We start from the raw sequence: 15,557 nt of genomic DNA, 5'->3' as shown, positions 1-15,557 counted from the left end.
CTTACCATCCACAATTAAATACGGTGAGAAGAACAGAAGGTATTGTTTTAATAAAGGGAAAGCAAACATGGAGAGAGGCTTGATATCAAAATTAGAAATTGAGAACTCGAGAAGCAAGATGATTTTTCAAGGTTTTTTAAAAAAATATATGATTTTGTTCTCTGATGGTTATTAACAGCAACAAAACTGTCTCAAACATGTAATTCTCATATATTAAATAAGATTTTTGAGAGAGCAAAGAAACTTAAAATTAATAAACATGTTAATTACTGAATGTATATTTCTTTAAGACCATAACAATCCTAACACAGATGGTACACAGATGGTGAAAACATTTGCTGCCAAACTTTCCTCATCTTATAATCCTAGAATAAAATTGAATGGGCATATTTACAGTAACCTTCCTTGACTGGCGGGACCGCTTCAGGCACGGATCGGCAGCCCGTATGGATCAGGTACCGACAACTCCAAATGTTGAATGTTTCACTGTGATGGTATAAGTCACAAACCGACATAATATCAGCTTCTTTGGCCGAAGGCGAAACATGTTTTTAACTACACGGAGGCTATGAGGTGCTCCAGTCGGTAGCTCACCACGGAAGTTGACGGCTCGCCTCCCAGCGATGTAGGAAAAAAAAATAATAATAATAATAATAATCCAAGGGTCAGTCCAGTTTTGTGAAGTAAACAAACTCATCTTTAGACGCCCGATGCTCAGAGACCACCTCCACAAATAAGTCCAAAACTTGTTTTATCCTCACTCGCTCCAGAGTCATTACAATCTATAGTTCCAAACAGTGAGGAGAAGTCAAACCTCAGCCCAACTTTTAAAAATCGATTCGTGTTGAGTAAAGACAAGGACACAATGCAGGGAACATTTAATAGTTTAATTATAAGCTGCTGTATACATTCAGTGATTATTCCGATTTTCATGTTGCCAGAAGCCATGGGTGAGACCAGCAAAACATTCAGCTACAAGATCTAGTTTTGTTGTATGCAATTTGTCCATTTTTCATTCATATTTTTCCACATTGTACATAGTTTACTGCAAAGCAACATAAAACCACATTGCTGATGTGCAACACGGTTCTTTCAAGACCTTAGTTCGATCAAACACGATTCCACCCAGTCTGTTGTGCGGTGCTCGCAGGAGGGGGGGGGGCCTGTTCATACCACTCTGGTCTCAACACTATCTTTGAGATCAACTGAACACAGATGGCACATGGTGACAGCAGCGCGGAGCAAAGCTAGTCTGCACGTCCAAATGCCCTCAGTTGAAGCTGACAAAGTCTCGTTTAAACTCGACCGGGGCCAACAACAGGGAAGTCGACTCATTAGACAGATAAAATAGGTGGAACCCTGTTACCAGCTTGAAGAACACTGGGAGCCTTTTTGTTTCTCCTCCTTAGATACTAAGATTTAAGCAACATCCTGCAATCGTTAAGGTTTTGTTTGCATCTTTTTTTGGTTTTCTTTTTGCTATCTCACTCTAAGCTCATTGAACTGACACACTAATGTTGGTGCTGATAACGCTGTTTTTCTTTTTTTTTTTGTTGTTTCTTTTTCTTTTTTTTGTCTTTTTTGTACATTTTCTAGTAGCCCACACAGAAACTTGATGGCACAAGAACTGACCAATAAGAAACTCTTTACAACAAGGTAGACTGCAACAGTTGCCAGGAGGGGGGGAGCGGGGGGGGGGGTCACACAGTAAACAAAAAAATAATAATCCAAGTTCCATTTTTGAAAATAAAAAAAAAAAAAAACAAAATCAGGTTTTCAATATAAAAGCAAAAGACAAATGAACAAAAGCAAGTTAATTTCAAGTATAACTTACTCATAAAATAACTACACAGCATTAAATATTCTCATTATACATTTTTAAATTATTTATAAAATATATTTTGGCATATATGTTTTTTTTATTTTTGTGTTTGTGTAACAAACGCTACTGTAGCTTCAGTTGAACACCAATGTTTATTTGTTTTTTTTCTCTTGAAACAAAACATTAAAGGGATTGTCACATAACAACGGGTTATTAAAAATGATAATAGTAAACCCTATAGAGAGTTTCACATAGCAAGACATGAGTGACGATCCCTTCTATCCTAGCCCCATAGTCAAAAGTCAAAAAAAGTACAAGACCAGAGCACAAGTTTCTAATTTGTGCTCCACTGGCTACAATCAAGGTTGGGCACAGGAGATTTCAAAAGCAGGAAGTCTTTTTTCATACAACTCAATTCGAACACATGGATCTGTCTGTCCCACTTCCAGCGTTCAGGGGCGGCTGGGCAGATAGCGAGAGTTCATTTAGCTCCATCCTTGATAAAATATAAATACTGTAAAGACCTCACAGTCTGATGACACTAGGATGTCCTCAGGGAATACGCGGAGAAAGCTTCTCTTATTAGTCAGAGAAAAAAAATGGCAAATGAGACTGAGAGGCCTCCCTTCCCTTCTCCCGAAAGCACTGAAAACTGTTGAAGGAGTAAATTGAGGATATTTTAAGATGAATCCTGTGTACGTCTGTGGTTTGTTACATTGATGAAGCTCACTATACAAAGGAACAAAGAGCGATTTTGACAGCTAGAACAAACTGCAAAACCAAAGAAGGCAAATATCAGTTTGTGATACAAAAGTAGTTCAAAAGGCATAACTGTACTTAAGAAGTGGCACCTCGGGTGTCCAAACACGCAGTGTCCTGCTTTGGCGCAAAGGGCTGGAGAGCTCCGTCGGCCATGTCCATGCAGTCAACAGTAACCTGCCTGTCCACTGATTGCAGACTGATAGAAAGAAAACTGAACAAAAAGCAAACAAGGAAAAAGTACTGCGACTACAACAAAGCCACATCCACTACCTCGGCTTGAGCACACAACTAGCTGCAGCATACTACAGTTCATCATCCTCAGCCCGGGCTGGTTCGTGAATATTGTATACTGCAAAATGGGTGTGTCTCTCTACTTCCACAGCCTGACTTTCTTCAGTGTACACACAGCTATTGCGGGGTACATATATGTGAGTTTACACTGTATGTGTGTATGCATGTCGGTGTGTGTCGTAGAGAAGCTCGCTAAAGCACAATGTCCTTCAGGCGCTTGCTGCTGGGGGACTCCTTGTCTCGGCCATCGTGGAGAAGCGTGTTGATCTCCCTGACAGCTGGCTCACTGTCCTTCCCCTCCGGCTGCCGCAGCAGGCTGTGGTTGGCGATTCGCTCTGCGTCGCGGCATTTCAGCGTGTTGTAGGCAGATGACGGCTTGGACACCGGGCTCTTCAGGTGCACGGGGGAAGTGATGGGGCTGGCTGCCTCGCGACCGTTGCCAGCTTCACGGACAGCCCCTCCATTGGCCTTGGGGCTACACACCTGAGACTCCTGAGTCCGCTTCCCCTTTATCTCTCCCCGCTCCACGTCCTCAGGCCCATCCTTGCCGAAGGTGGCAAAAGTCCTCTTGATGGTGCCATCCTCGTAGTGGGGCACATCCACTGTGGTGGCCTCGATAGACAAAGCGATGACATTACGGGCGTGCTCAGGCGACTTGGCACGTGCCGGGATCGGGACGCGGGGCATCCAGCAGCGGTCAGAGTGGCCTAGGATGCGACACTCGTCCTGGCAGTGGAAGCCTTCACTGGGATCTGTGAGGGGACAGAGAAGAAAACACCACCGTTAGATTTCTCCAGCTTACATTTTCGACATTCCACTCAGACACTCATATTCACACACAGGTTCCATCGGATATTCTTTCTCCCACGTTTTCTCATTGATTTTTAACGACGCCAAGCCCGTCATGACAGAATAAATAAATGACAAACAATGCTGCGTTTTGTCTTTAATTAAAAACAGCCCAAGTCAAACATTTCTGAACGATTCGCTTTCCCTCGCAACGCACTCCTGCATCTGCTCGAGACCGCCGTCCTGTTAGCACTGCTCACTGATGACTAGAGCTGGATGTTTGGGGAACTTCTAATATGCCAATTAAATTATGTATTGTTAAATCAAAAGTCCATTTGCAGCTCTCGTATAATTAGGTTTTCTGTAGCAACACTGGATGAAAGGCAGGTTTAAACAGTGCAATCAGATATCTCGCTGAGAGACACCAGACGAGTTGCGGTGTTGTTGCCTAGTTCATCTCTCTCTCCCTCTCTGTCTCTGTCATCTGGCGCCGAGTTATAAATATGTAATGATGTTTAACGCCAGAGTGAAAAAAAAAAAGAAAGAGATTTGCCTGAGTCTGTATAACTGCACTCGTTTATACTTTGTTGTGTTGGAGGGGAAAGGACTTTCAAGACAATGTCTGCATCGCAACGACAACAACAAAGCGAAAAGTTTCTCAAAATGAAAAGTTTGTTTCGGGTCACACATCCGTCCACTCTCACCAGCTTGGAGGTGGTTTTGTCTAATGAAGATCTGATTTAAAAAAAAAAAAATGTTGATCAGGATAAAACAATCTTTATAGTCCTCGCTTTCAAAACGATTCAGCTCAGGAAAAAAAAAACAAAACACTGCAGCGCCTTTGTGTTTCCCACCTGCTCCGGTCTTTGAGAAAGAAACCTGCCACACAGACGCACGGTGACACATTTCTGCGCTCCCCTACTGCTTGTTTCACTCCGAGCGAGATCCATCCTCCGTTTCCAGAGGCCCAAGGTGACAAGAGGGGATTGTGAGAGGGATTGCCATCGACCCAAATGCATATGCTTACATCTGGCAATCGCAGCTTGACAGATCACCTAATTAAAATCACTAATGATCTGTTTTTCTCCCTTCTTTCCTGCGCTCATGAGAGGCACCTCTGCTTAGGCCCTGGGGATCGATATTTAAAGATCGGAGATGGGCTTTTCAGGGGCAGATATGCCAGGGGTGTCTCTCATAAAGTATAATCTGATGAGACTGACAGATAACGTGGTGACTAAATGACTGGATGAACGAGTAGAGGGTATCATGGGCCGTTTGAACCCGCCGTGCAGTCATCGTGCTCGAAGGGTGAAAACACCAGCGAGATGACGAGTGACCAGCACAAATGCCTCGGAGTGAGTCAGACGCGACGGAATTAGCTTCTATTCTTCACATAATGAACACACACTCACACACACACTGACAGACGTGGCATTCTCTGCCATAAATGCAGACTGAAACATCCACTTCCTTACAAGGGGCGCCATTGTAATAAGCATCTCCAATTCAGCCGCTCACACGCCATCTTACAGGATTTCTCGCCGTCCAAATCTTGAAATATTACTACACGCAATTATCCACATCCATACTGCAGCATAAATAAGCAGGGCTATAAAAAATAATCTCCATACAGTCACAATGATTTCATGAAAAAAAGAGCAAATTGAATATATTTTTCGGCGAGTTGCATTCTCATATGTATGGAGATTTGCATGAAGGCTGCCACTGGTCGGCAATCAAGCGGACAAAAGGGCAAGAAGCCGGCGGTTTTGTTTAAAGAGAAGGGATCCAATCAGAATGTAATAATGTAATCACAACAGAAAGTCTTTTCCCAGGTACCGGGAACATAATGGGAGGCCGATGAGTAATAATAATCATAAAAAAAAAGCAAAAACATGCCCACACGCTGGATTAGATTGTCCACTGCGACGGTATTTTTTAAAGCCCCTTTAAATCCCATGTTCTCTTCCTAATCCTCCATAACTGCTTTGTCATTAATGCATTTTGAACTTCGCCCTTTTTTTGCTGCCTTTTTTTTGTGAATAACAATTTTGAAAAAAAAAAAAAAAAGCTCGAGACCAGTCATATGTCAACGTAGAAATATATTTTTGCACCTGCTGCCATCGGGGGGGAACTCCATGTGTGATATGTACTTAAAAGTTGTTTGATGAATTTCAAACTCGTACACAAACGCTTCACGTCAGCTCTACATTTATTAACTCGCATTTATCCCCAAATCTTGGTTGACATGTTTGACAAAGTAGATTTTTTTTTCCCCCCTACTGATTAAAGATTTACAAGCATATTGGTAATGAATGCAATTTCCTCTAAATGCTTTGGCTTTTTTTTTTTTTTCCTGTAGCCCGGAGCACTTTCAAAAGCATGAAAAGCCTCGAGGCACAAAGAAATATACACAAGTTGTATGCTCTCTACTTAGCAGTGCATGCATATGCAGTGAATACCGTTTTTCTCCCCTCTTTTTCTTCAGAGGTCTATGGGAGAGCAACTGGGTTGTAAATGACATTGTTATGAAAGCCAAGTGCCATTAACGCTCACACATCCTGCCTCTGCTCAGAGCTTCATGAAGCGCAGATGTTGCTCCAAAAGAGCCACGCACAAAAAAAAAAAGGAAGAGACAAGATTTTAATAAGAAAGTGACAGGCCATCGACCTCTTAACAAAAACACAATCTCCTCCTATTTCTTAAAAAAAAAAAAAAAAAAAAAAACGAGCCGTGATAGAGAGTGATGAGTTAATGGCTTTTGCAGCGGCACTTGATTTTTTTTTGGAGTCAACACGTACAGAATAGAAGACGGGAGAAGGCGCCTCCCGCTGCGAAGCTATCGGGAAAATAAGCTTGCCAATCAGTTCCAGAAACCGATTTATAGTACAGTACGGTGCAGGATGTCACTGGGAACATTTCCTGTCTACGATTTAGCACCTATTAATTACAGCGGGAGCTCCATCAGGAGGGCGGAGGCTGCCTGCGTTTTTTTTAATTTTTTTTTATAAGCATTTCGCATTTAAAAACACAAACAAGTCTTAATGGCTCTGGAGGCGACGAAATCCACGAATCAAGTCGCACGGAGCTGCCATCACATCAGACGTTCTGCATTTTAATGCTGAATTAAGGTCCCCACCAAAAAAAAACAGGCGAGGAAGCACTTTAAATATGTATACTGATGAAAATGTCGCCACTTCGAAAGGTAAAAAAGCCACATTCCTCCTGATATAACTGGCCGTGTTTGTCTGTTTACCTGGAATAGCATCACTTTGCATCAGCGCGGCGAGAAAACCCACATGTTCCCTGCCATTTCGTCTCGCATCTGCAGCCTGCCAGCAGCCGATTCAATCCTGTCTCTTCCCCTCAATCAGATGAGGGCGTCTTAACTTCAAGCTGCAGCAGACAGATCCTTCAGCTCCAGCATGGGGCTCCCACAACCTGACAAGCTTATTGCTCGATTTACCCCGGTGCACCGCGTGTAATGATCCCTTCATGTCACACGGCTATTTGTTTGCCGCTAATGTAGGGAAGAAGAGGAATCAGCAAAAAATAAAAAGGACACATAAAAGGGAAGGGAAGTGTTCACTGAGAGAAGCAACACCCCCGGAAAAAACTCCCTGAGCCTTCGCCAGCTATTTTGCGTTGTGTTTGGCTAACGCGTGGCGCCTGGCTCGGGAAAAAAAAACAATAAAAAACGCTTCTCCCTCCAAGCCTCAGGGCTGAAAACAATGATGTAATCTGATAAAATGAGTGTAAGCAGCCGCAAGAAACAGAAGGCCGGACTGCAGGGCCAGAGACAGAGTCTGATGTGAACCCAGATTCAGGTGACAAAGTCTTCATTCTGTCTTTCTCAGTTTAACTGGAGCCACGAGGCGACGGGGACACGCAGCGTGACACAATTCAGTCAGTTTTGGTTTTGCAGCGTGATGAACCCTAAAAAGAAATTGGAACAGCAGCGTGGCATGATAAATCTTTTTTTTTTTTTTTTTTTACAAAGAATGTCTGCCACTTTTGGCTTGAACAACTTTTTTTTGTGTGTGTGTGTGTGTGTGTGTGTGTTTTCTCTGTATGCTGACATTTTGTTGCAGCCTAAACAATAAATATCCTGATTCTGTTTGTCATACTAAAGTAGATACTCTCCTGACCAGACGGCGTGATGAAGATGTCACTGTGATGTCACCAACGCAAATCATTTAGAGCGATTTTAACCCAGACACGAAAAGACAATCATTCATCTACAACAGCAACTCTTGATATCACCCTATGCGTCTCTACCCATCGCTGAGGGGGACTTGTATAAAAATCCAAAAGAATTCAAGCCACAGAAAATGAAATAAACGCGGCCCGGCTGCTCTTGACCCTTTCTGAGGACAGCCCGGGAAGACAACACTCCGGCGCTGCCGCGTCTGACTCGTGTACAGAAGGATTTTCGTCCACTCCTCTGCTCTCATCTCGGTGTATCTCTGACAGTGAGATGGCTGTTTTCTAATTGCTCTCCATATTAATTTTCCATCCTGGCAGTCACATGGCAAAGATTGATTAAATCTAAATTGTTACTACGGAGTCTTGATGGAGCCTGTGATGCAGAAGCTGAGGCTGAGGGAAGCATCACATGGGAGGGAAATTTTCATAAAATATGGCACCAGCAGAATAGAGGATGACTGTCAGCAGTCGGTTGGTGCCCCGAGTCCAAAGTGTGCTCGAGACCTAACAGGCTTGGCCCCCGCCTGATCCTAACACTGGGGACGGAGCTTAAAATCTAGTCTGCTCTAACTACAGTGGAGGGCAGTTCTCCGGCCAGCTGAGGCCGAGGCTTGGCCAGGCAGCCTCCTACACTACTCACCAGGGAGAGTCCAAGCACTGCTGTCATCCCAGCCAGCCAATTCAGTCTGTGGGCCATAAATCAGCCTGGAGGCCTGGCTCCTGCGGGAGCAGCAAGATGGAGTGTGATGGTCTTGTTTTTACAAACAGTAGAGGGGCACCCTTACTGCGCCACGCAAGCCATCATTCTCTACACAGCGCCGAGTCCTCTCCTTCTCCCCACAGCATCTGGTTCAGTCACATCAAGCTATCCCCCCCCGACACCCTCAGATTCATCTCTCGCAGCTCTCCACACAGGCCCATCCTTTATGCTTCTCCTCCTTCTGTCCTCCTCTTTCATCTCATCAGTGCTGCCGTCTCACGTACATCGGTGTAATTAAATAAATCCTTCACCCAAAAATCTCTTCCTCTCATTTCTGCCTATCCGACCAGATTTCCTTCAACCCTCTCAGTCAAATATTAATTGTCGAGGAAATTGGACTCACTGGGCAGCCTTGTTAGCACTGTCGTACTGCCGCTGCTGAAGCCAGGGGTTCGTGTGGCCCTGGTTCTATTTCTGAGCATTAGTACCAGTCAATTTGTCAAGAACGAATTCACTGTCTAATCCATCCAGCACTGCAGGGAGCGTCTGACAGCTTGTCACTTCCAGCGGGCCGGGTCCCCTGTCCTCCCCAAAAGCTCATGCAAAATGGCAAGTGAGACTTAATTTTGAGCCAATCTTACAGTGGCTACACTTTTGTCGATTATTGTTTATAAAGCTCAAAAAATGGTTCAAACCAAAATCTGCACATGGTTGCTCCCACTGTCTGTATCCCCTCCTCACTGCTGCTGCTGCCGCCAGCCCATCAGGCCCGGCCGCTCTGCTCTGCAGCAGGTCCTGCTATAAAGAATGAATTTCCAAACCGGTGTTGACAAACAATGCACTAGCTTCTAAATTGGTACAAACAGCATCTGTTTAACAGCTGTGTAACAGCAGCGGGGGAAAAAAAAAAGCAATCGCTATACTGTTTTATAAATCACTATGTCACCGCAGAGCACTGTTTTGCTCAAAAGCAGGACCACTAGCTCTGGACTGCTTGATGCAGTGGAAACCACGCGAGCTGGTTGTCATGATGACACACATGAGTGGGCTGGTTTCAAGGCCCCGGCAACAAAATACCGTTTCGCCGGGAGGATTCTCGCGCCTCATTGTGCCCCGCTCCCGCCATCACTGCCTCCCAGAGGATGGAGCGTCTCGGTAACAGCTCCGTGAGGCTCCAGAAGCATCACCTCTGGCTCCTATGATGGCGGACGTTACACCGCGGTCAGAGCTCGTGTCACGTTTTAGACAGTTTTCATACATCACATGAGTTAGTAACTGTTTAAATGTCTCAGTGTGAACTCTGGACTGGATTTAACCCAGGCAGAAGAGCATGACAAACTAAGTCGTCTGACTGCATAGGGCTCAGCTTGGCAGAACAGAAAAGAAAAGAGGTTGCATTGAGGCTCCAAAACAAGACACTTATGTGTCCACAAAACATCAGAAAAGCCTCTGGGAGGCAACACGGAGAGACTCGGTAAAGAAATCATGGCTGTTCTTGTGTGTGTGTGTGTGTGTAACCCCAGAATGAAAAGATCAACAAATCACCGCCCCAAGAGCGAAAAACTGTATCGCTGCCTCTGAATGATTTGTACCCTTAAAGCCAGAGGCAGAAAAAATGTCATGACTTTTTTTGGGGGGGGGGATGGAGCAAAAACTGCAACTAGAATCATTATGTTTTAGACCGATCATTTATTTTTTTCACAAAGGTGTCAACTCACATGAACAAAAATAGGCGGATTAAAAACTGCAAATTGTAAAAGAACTTGTAACACATCTGTGCTTCTCCTCTGCTGCGACATGACGACGCTCACCACACTCCAACAAGATATCCACTTAACAACTTCGTGGCAGTAAATTCGATAAATATATATATATTTTTTTGTGGACGTGTATAAGATTTCCAAGAAAAACTAATCAAGGATGTAATTCAGTGATGAATTTCATCAGAGAAAATTCATTTTTGGGTTATAAGTATTTTAAAAAAAGGGATAATTATTTTAAAATATGAAAGATATGTGATGGGGGGGGGAAAAAACGAATCCAATTAAAGTCAAAATGAAACTGCAACTTGAGCTCATCTCGCTCGCATAATTTGATACGTTCACCAGTTAAAGTGGGATATTGTGGGGAAGAGTCACGCAGGGAGGAATCGTTTAGAAGTGAGACAATTGTCGTTTTATTTGATTGAAGGCCCATTTCTTGTTAAAAGATTTGCTGTGATGTCGCGTTTATTGGTCGTTACCGGTTTCCAGACTAATTGTTAGTAAATTATGGCTCATGCTTGGTTGCTTGCTTGTCAACTGGGGTCAATCTTGACCTTCTATAAAGAATAAAAGATAATGTGATCTACAAAACCTGAGCTCTGATATTAGGTGTTCCATTAATATAATACAGGATATATTGGAGTTTTTCAGGTATTTCGATGCTTTCGTGGCACAACACACTGTCCGTAAAAACGAGAGGTGATTGTCACAATTATTAAACAACAATATTAACAATACAATCATTCAGACTGATTATGCTTTGTATTCATTCTGGAGCGAGGCAGAAGTTCAGCGGCTGTGTTGTGCTGTGATGTGATGTACTTCACCATAATGACACAGCAAATGTCACCCTTGTCAATTCGCGGCGTCCAAATTGCCCCTTCTAATGATGGGCTTCAAATTAACCTGTGTTCTGGTGCCCCAGACCCACAGCGGCAGCACAATGCACTCCCAAAACTCAGCACAGCAGGCCGCTGGCGTCCCAGATGCAGACCTGCCCACTCTGCCATGCCAGCCAGCCAGCCAGCCAGCCAGACCGCCTGCCTGCCTGCCTGCCTGCCTGCCTGCCTCTGTCTGCTTGGCTCGTTTCCTCTACAATGCATCGGCAGAGGACATCTTTAAATACACTGGAACAAATGCAGCATTTCTGTGTTTAAGCTTGACCGAGCTAGCAAGCTAATTTGCTCCTAAACCCCTGAGTCTGGGAGAAACAAGGGGGACAGAAACAGACTCCTAAATTACATTTGTGAATGGGGTAGGGGGGTGACGGAGGGTAGATGTACGGGGTGGAGAGAGCCAGGGATGGAGAAGGGAGGACATGTTGGTTTGGAGGACGGCAGAGCTGTGGACTGTGATCAGTGCTGTCGAAACATGGAGGAAATAACAGGTCACTGTGTCTTCAATCCCAAACCAGGAGAGACGATCAAAAAAGCAAAACACTTAACTCGATCTGTTATCAACTGGAATCACGGGAATATTAATCGGCAGAGGAGAAATGGCAGATCTCAAGGAAATAAAACACTGAATGATGGAAAACTACTTTTCCACATTTTCCACATTAAAGAGAGTTTACAGGTCATGTTTTTTTTCCACATATGCAGTAGTACTCCCCAAGATCCGTCAGCTCACTTTAAAGTGGAAAATTGGTGGCGTTACTCTTTAACAAAAGAGTCCAGTGACAAATTCAAGACGTCTCACCAACACCAAGACTTTCTATTGGTGAATCCACGTTTTCATCAGCGGAAAAAAAAACCCCACACAGCTCATCAAACGTGGGGGGGAATAGATTTATGATTTAACGGCTCTGACCGATCTATAACTCATAACCATCCTACAGAGAGAACCCATTACATTCTCACATTTGCCATAAAAAGATATTCCTCATGGTTTTCCACCCTTTTTTTTGATTATTTCTTGTTCCCTTTTCTCAAGTGCTATTTCTATTAGCCATCTGGAATAAACACAATACTTCAGCGCCTGTCAGCATGTCCAGCTCCAAACAAGTGGGGACGGCACACCGGGCGGCATACCAATATCTGAGGATTTCGTCTCCCTCTCGGTGAGATTCAGCTTCGCCTCAAAAGACTTGGCCTTACATAATTAATATAACGTGGCTTCTCATTCAGTCATGTTCACTTTGTGTCATCCAGGACTATGTGTTTTATATTCCATTTTATCTTGTCAGAGAGGCACCAGCACCGTCCCCCCCCACTCTCCCTCGTTTTCTCCACTTTTTCCCCTTCCTTCAGAAAAAGAAAGAAGAAAAAAAAATGTCTCTTTTCCCTACAATTTTAACAACCTCTGGAAGTAGGACACTGTAACGTGGTGGTGGTGGTGAGTGTGGTGGTTTGTAGTGTGGTGGGCAGGTTTAGCTCAGCAAGGCAGAAACACACACTGTACGAGGGGGCTGGGCCGCATTGAGACACAGATCATGATTTGAAAAGGCAGTCCCCCTGTTTCCCACTGAACCAGATTGACAGTGTCACTCAGGGTTGAGCGGCTCATGAAAGAAAATAAAGGAAACACAGCGAGGTCCTGGCTGCATTAGATTTACTCCTGCTGGGCAGCAGAAAAGCGAGAGGGAGGCCGCTCTAACACGTCCTATTTCCTCGTCACAGGGCCCATTCAGTTTGGCATCTGGGAGGCATGCTGCTTCACTCCCAGGTTCTCCATTATTCACCACAGTGGAGCCTGCACCATGATACCACTTAATATCAGACAGTCAGAACCAATGTCCGTAGCATTAGCCACCCACCAACCAGTGCTGCTCTATACAGAGGATTGTCAGCAGTGAGGCAGCCCATGAGCAGAGCTGCAGCTCGTACTGTAGATTGAAACGGAGGTGGGAGACTGAGTCTGAAGAAAAGAGAGGGAACTAATAGGCACATCTTTTCTGATTTGAGGAACACGACTATAGCATACATAAGAATGATGGCAGGGGTCTGACACAGTGGTAGTAATTGGATTTCTCAGGCCCTGTGCCCACTCATGATAACATGCTGAGCTGTGACATGAAAAGTCCTTATGTGTGGCGAGGGAGCAAGGTGCAGCCGAGTGGAAGTGGCAGGTGTCAAAGATCCAATTCCCTCGCTCCCGCTCGAATCCTCGAGCCCCCTTTCTCTGGAGACAGTGGAGGAACAACCTGCCCTGTGGTAAAGCCAAACACCAAGCTTGACATTCAGTTGCAAATCCAGGCTAGTTTAACCTACGTGGAGTGCAGTGGAGGAGGAGGAGGAGGAGGAGGAGGAGGAGGAGGAGGAGGAGGGAGGGTGAGCGAGCGGGGGGTGCTGGCAGCACTGTGGATATAAGAGGTCACGGCCTGATTGCTTGCTTTATTTATTTCCTGATGCTAATGTGAGCTGAATACAGAAGGAGCGCAGGATGTCTACGATGTGCCGGAGAACACACAAAGGACCCCGGGACCCCCCACTGCAGATCTCACAGAGGATGCAGGGTAGCGCAGTGTCTGGCCACGATTCCCTCCCCCCGTCCTCTGAATGCATCCCGGGCCCCGTCTTTAACAAGGACCGCATGAGAACAGGCACATCATTAAAAAGAGCCACTCTGAGACTTTCCTGTCTGCCATTAAACTTAACAACCGACCTCTCCCATTACCTTTTATCCTGCCTTTTAAGGAGGTGGGGGACAGCAGGGTTTGAAAAGTCACATTCGGCCGGCAGGAGACATCCAATGAATGGAGTCTGTCCTTTTTAGCCAAAAGCACATCAGAGGAACAAAAAAAGCCTCCCGGGGTGTATTGAAAGTTTTTTGTTGTTGTTGTTGTAACCTTACTACTGTACATATCAAGCAAATGAATGTACCAGTGAATTAGTTAACACATTAACATAGTTCACACTGACCTAATTTTACATAATATACTAATGTGATATGATAATGTGAAGTTATGCCAAGAAAGATGTGTGGTAGCCTTCAGGGAACGTCTCACTAGAATCACAATACAAAAACAGAGGACCTTTGTGAGTAGTGTTTTTTTTTTGTTTTTTTTTAATGCTGATGAATTTTCTTTAATTTGATTATCTACCACCGCTGGCTACGCCGCGCTGAATCCTGCTCGGCTCGTGACCTCTCTAACACATGAACATGATGTAAATACAGTTACAGAGAGAACATTTCAAGTAACAATCTTTAAAAAAAAAACTGACAGAAATCTAACGATAGCGTGTCGATAACAAGGTCACTGAGATTCTCGTGTGAACTCATTCACTGTGTTTGCACGCGCAAAAATATCCAGTTGGTTTTGGCCGTACTCTGAAACAAAGAGAATATTCCTACTAATGAAAATCAAACTAACATTCCTGTTTCCACAATTCGATTAACATGCACAGACTCCTTCTTGTGTTTCATAGCCACGCTTTTTTCATTTTTAACCCAGTTTAATATCTGTTATTCTGCATGTAAAAGATCTTGAAAGAAAACACTGCTCCTGAAACGCCTCATCAGCTGTCCCTTTAATACCTGTGACTTTGTGACATCACAGGGTCACACATCAGCATAATTAATGCCTGGTGGCTAGTTTTGCATGTGAGAACTGATTTTGCACAGCTGGGTCAGGCGTGTGCGTGCTGACCAATCAGAGCAGACTGGGTGCTGACTGGTCCCTGGACAGTTTGACACTAAAACATGTGTAAACCTACTTAAGAGAGTAACCCAAAATAAAATTCCGAAGCTGAAAACGAGTGTAATACATCTCCTTTGTGTTTCACCTTCCAAACATAAATGTGAATTTTTCTCTCGCAGAGCTGTTCATAAACAGACGAGAGGCCAAGTGTCACAAATTGCAGTGAAAAACACAATTTAGATGTATTTTTTCTGAAGACGCTGTCCAAAGAATGCTCCTAACATTTGTAAATGCGGCATTAGGAATAATGCAACAGTTGGAGTGAGGTCTAATTTAGGATATCAAAACGGAAAAATGCTGTTTAAGTGACCCGCATCAAATTCTGAACTCAGGTTGTGCACCGATCTTCAACCCGCTCAGACAACCATGTTCAGCTCAGTGGCGATGCACGTTTGCTTGTTCATTCATCGAATAAGAGTCACACAGAGCACAGGGAAGTGGGAGGTTCTTCAGTATGAAGACGTGTTGAAAGACAAAGCCCAGGCAGGGTCTAACAGAGACGGTTTGCCAAGACCAGGTCCTGGGGTGTAGCTCCCCAGGTCCCTGTTCTCTGTTTCTGTGCCTTCTCTCTCTCATCAATAGTTT

The 15,557-nt window shown here is 44.3% G+C and overlaps 1 protein-coding gene across 8 annotated transcripts in view; it reads right to left on the bottom strand.

Annotated features, from left to right (window-relative positions):
* Positions 1–872: 872 nt before the first annotated feature.
* Positions 873–15,557, bottom strand: part of pcdh19 (protocadherin 19) — a 57,474-nt gene continuing 42,789 nt past the window's right edge. For all 8 annotated transcript variants that reach the window (XM_037076104.1, XM_037076106.1, XM_037076105.1 and 5 more), the window contains exon 5: positions 873–3,627. In XM_037076104.1, coding sequence (XP_036931999.1) covers positions 3,068–3,627 — 560 coding nt within the window. In that variant the 3' untranslated portion in view covers positions 873–3,067. The remainder of the gene's footprint in view (positions 3,628–15,557) is intronic.

Source organism: Acanthopagrus latus, chromosome 18, assembly GCF_904848185.1.
Source record: "Acanthopagrus latus isolate v.2019 chromosome 18, fAcaLat1.1, whole genome shotgun sequence".
Classification (NCBI taxonomy): domain Eukaryota; kingdom Metazoa; phylum Chordata; class Actinopteri; order Spariformes; family Sparidae; genus Acanthopagrus; species Acanthopagrus latus.
This window is presented reverse-complemented; position numbering and strand designations above follow the sequence as displayed.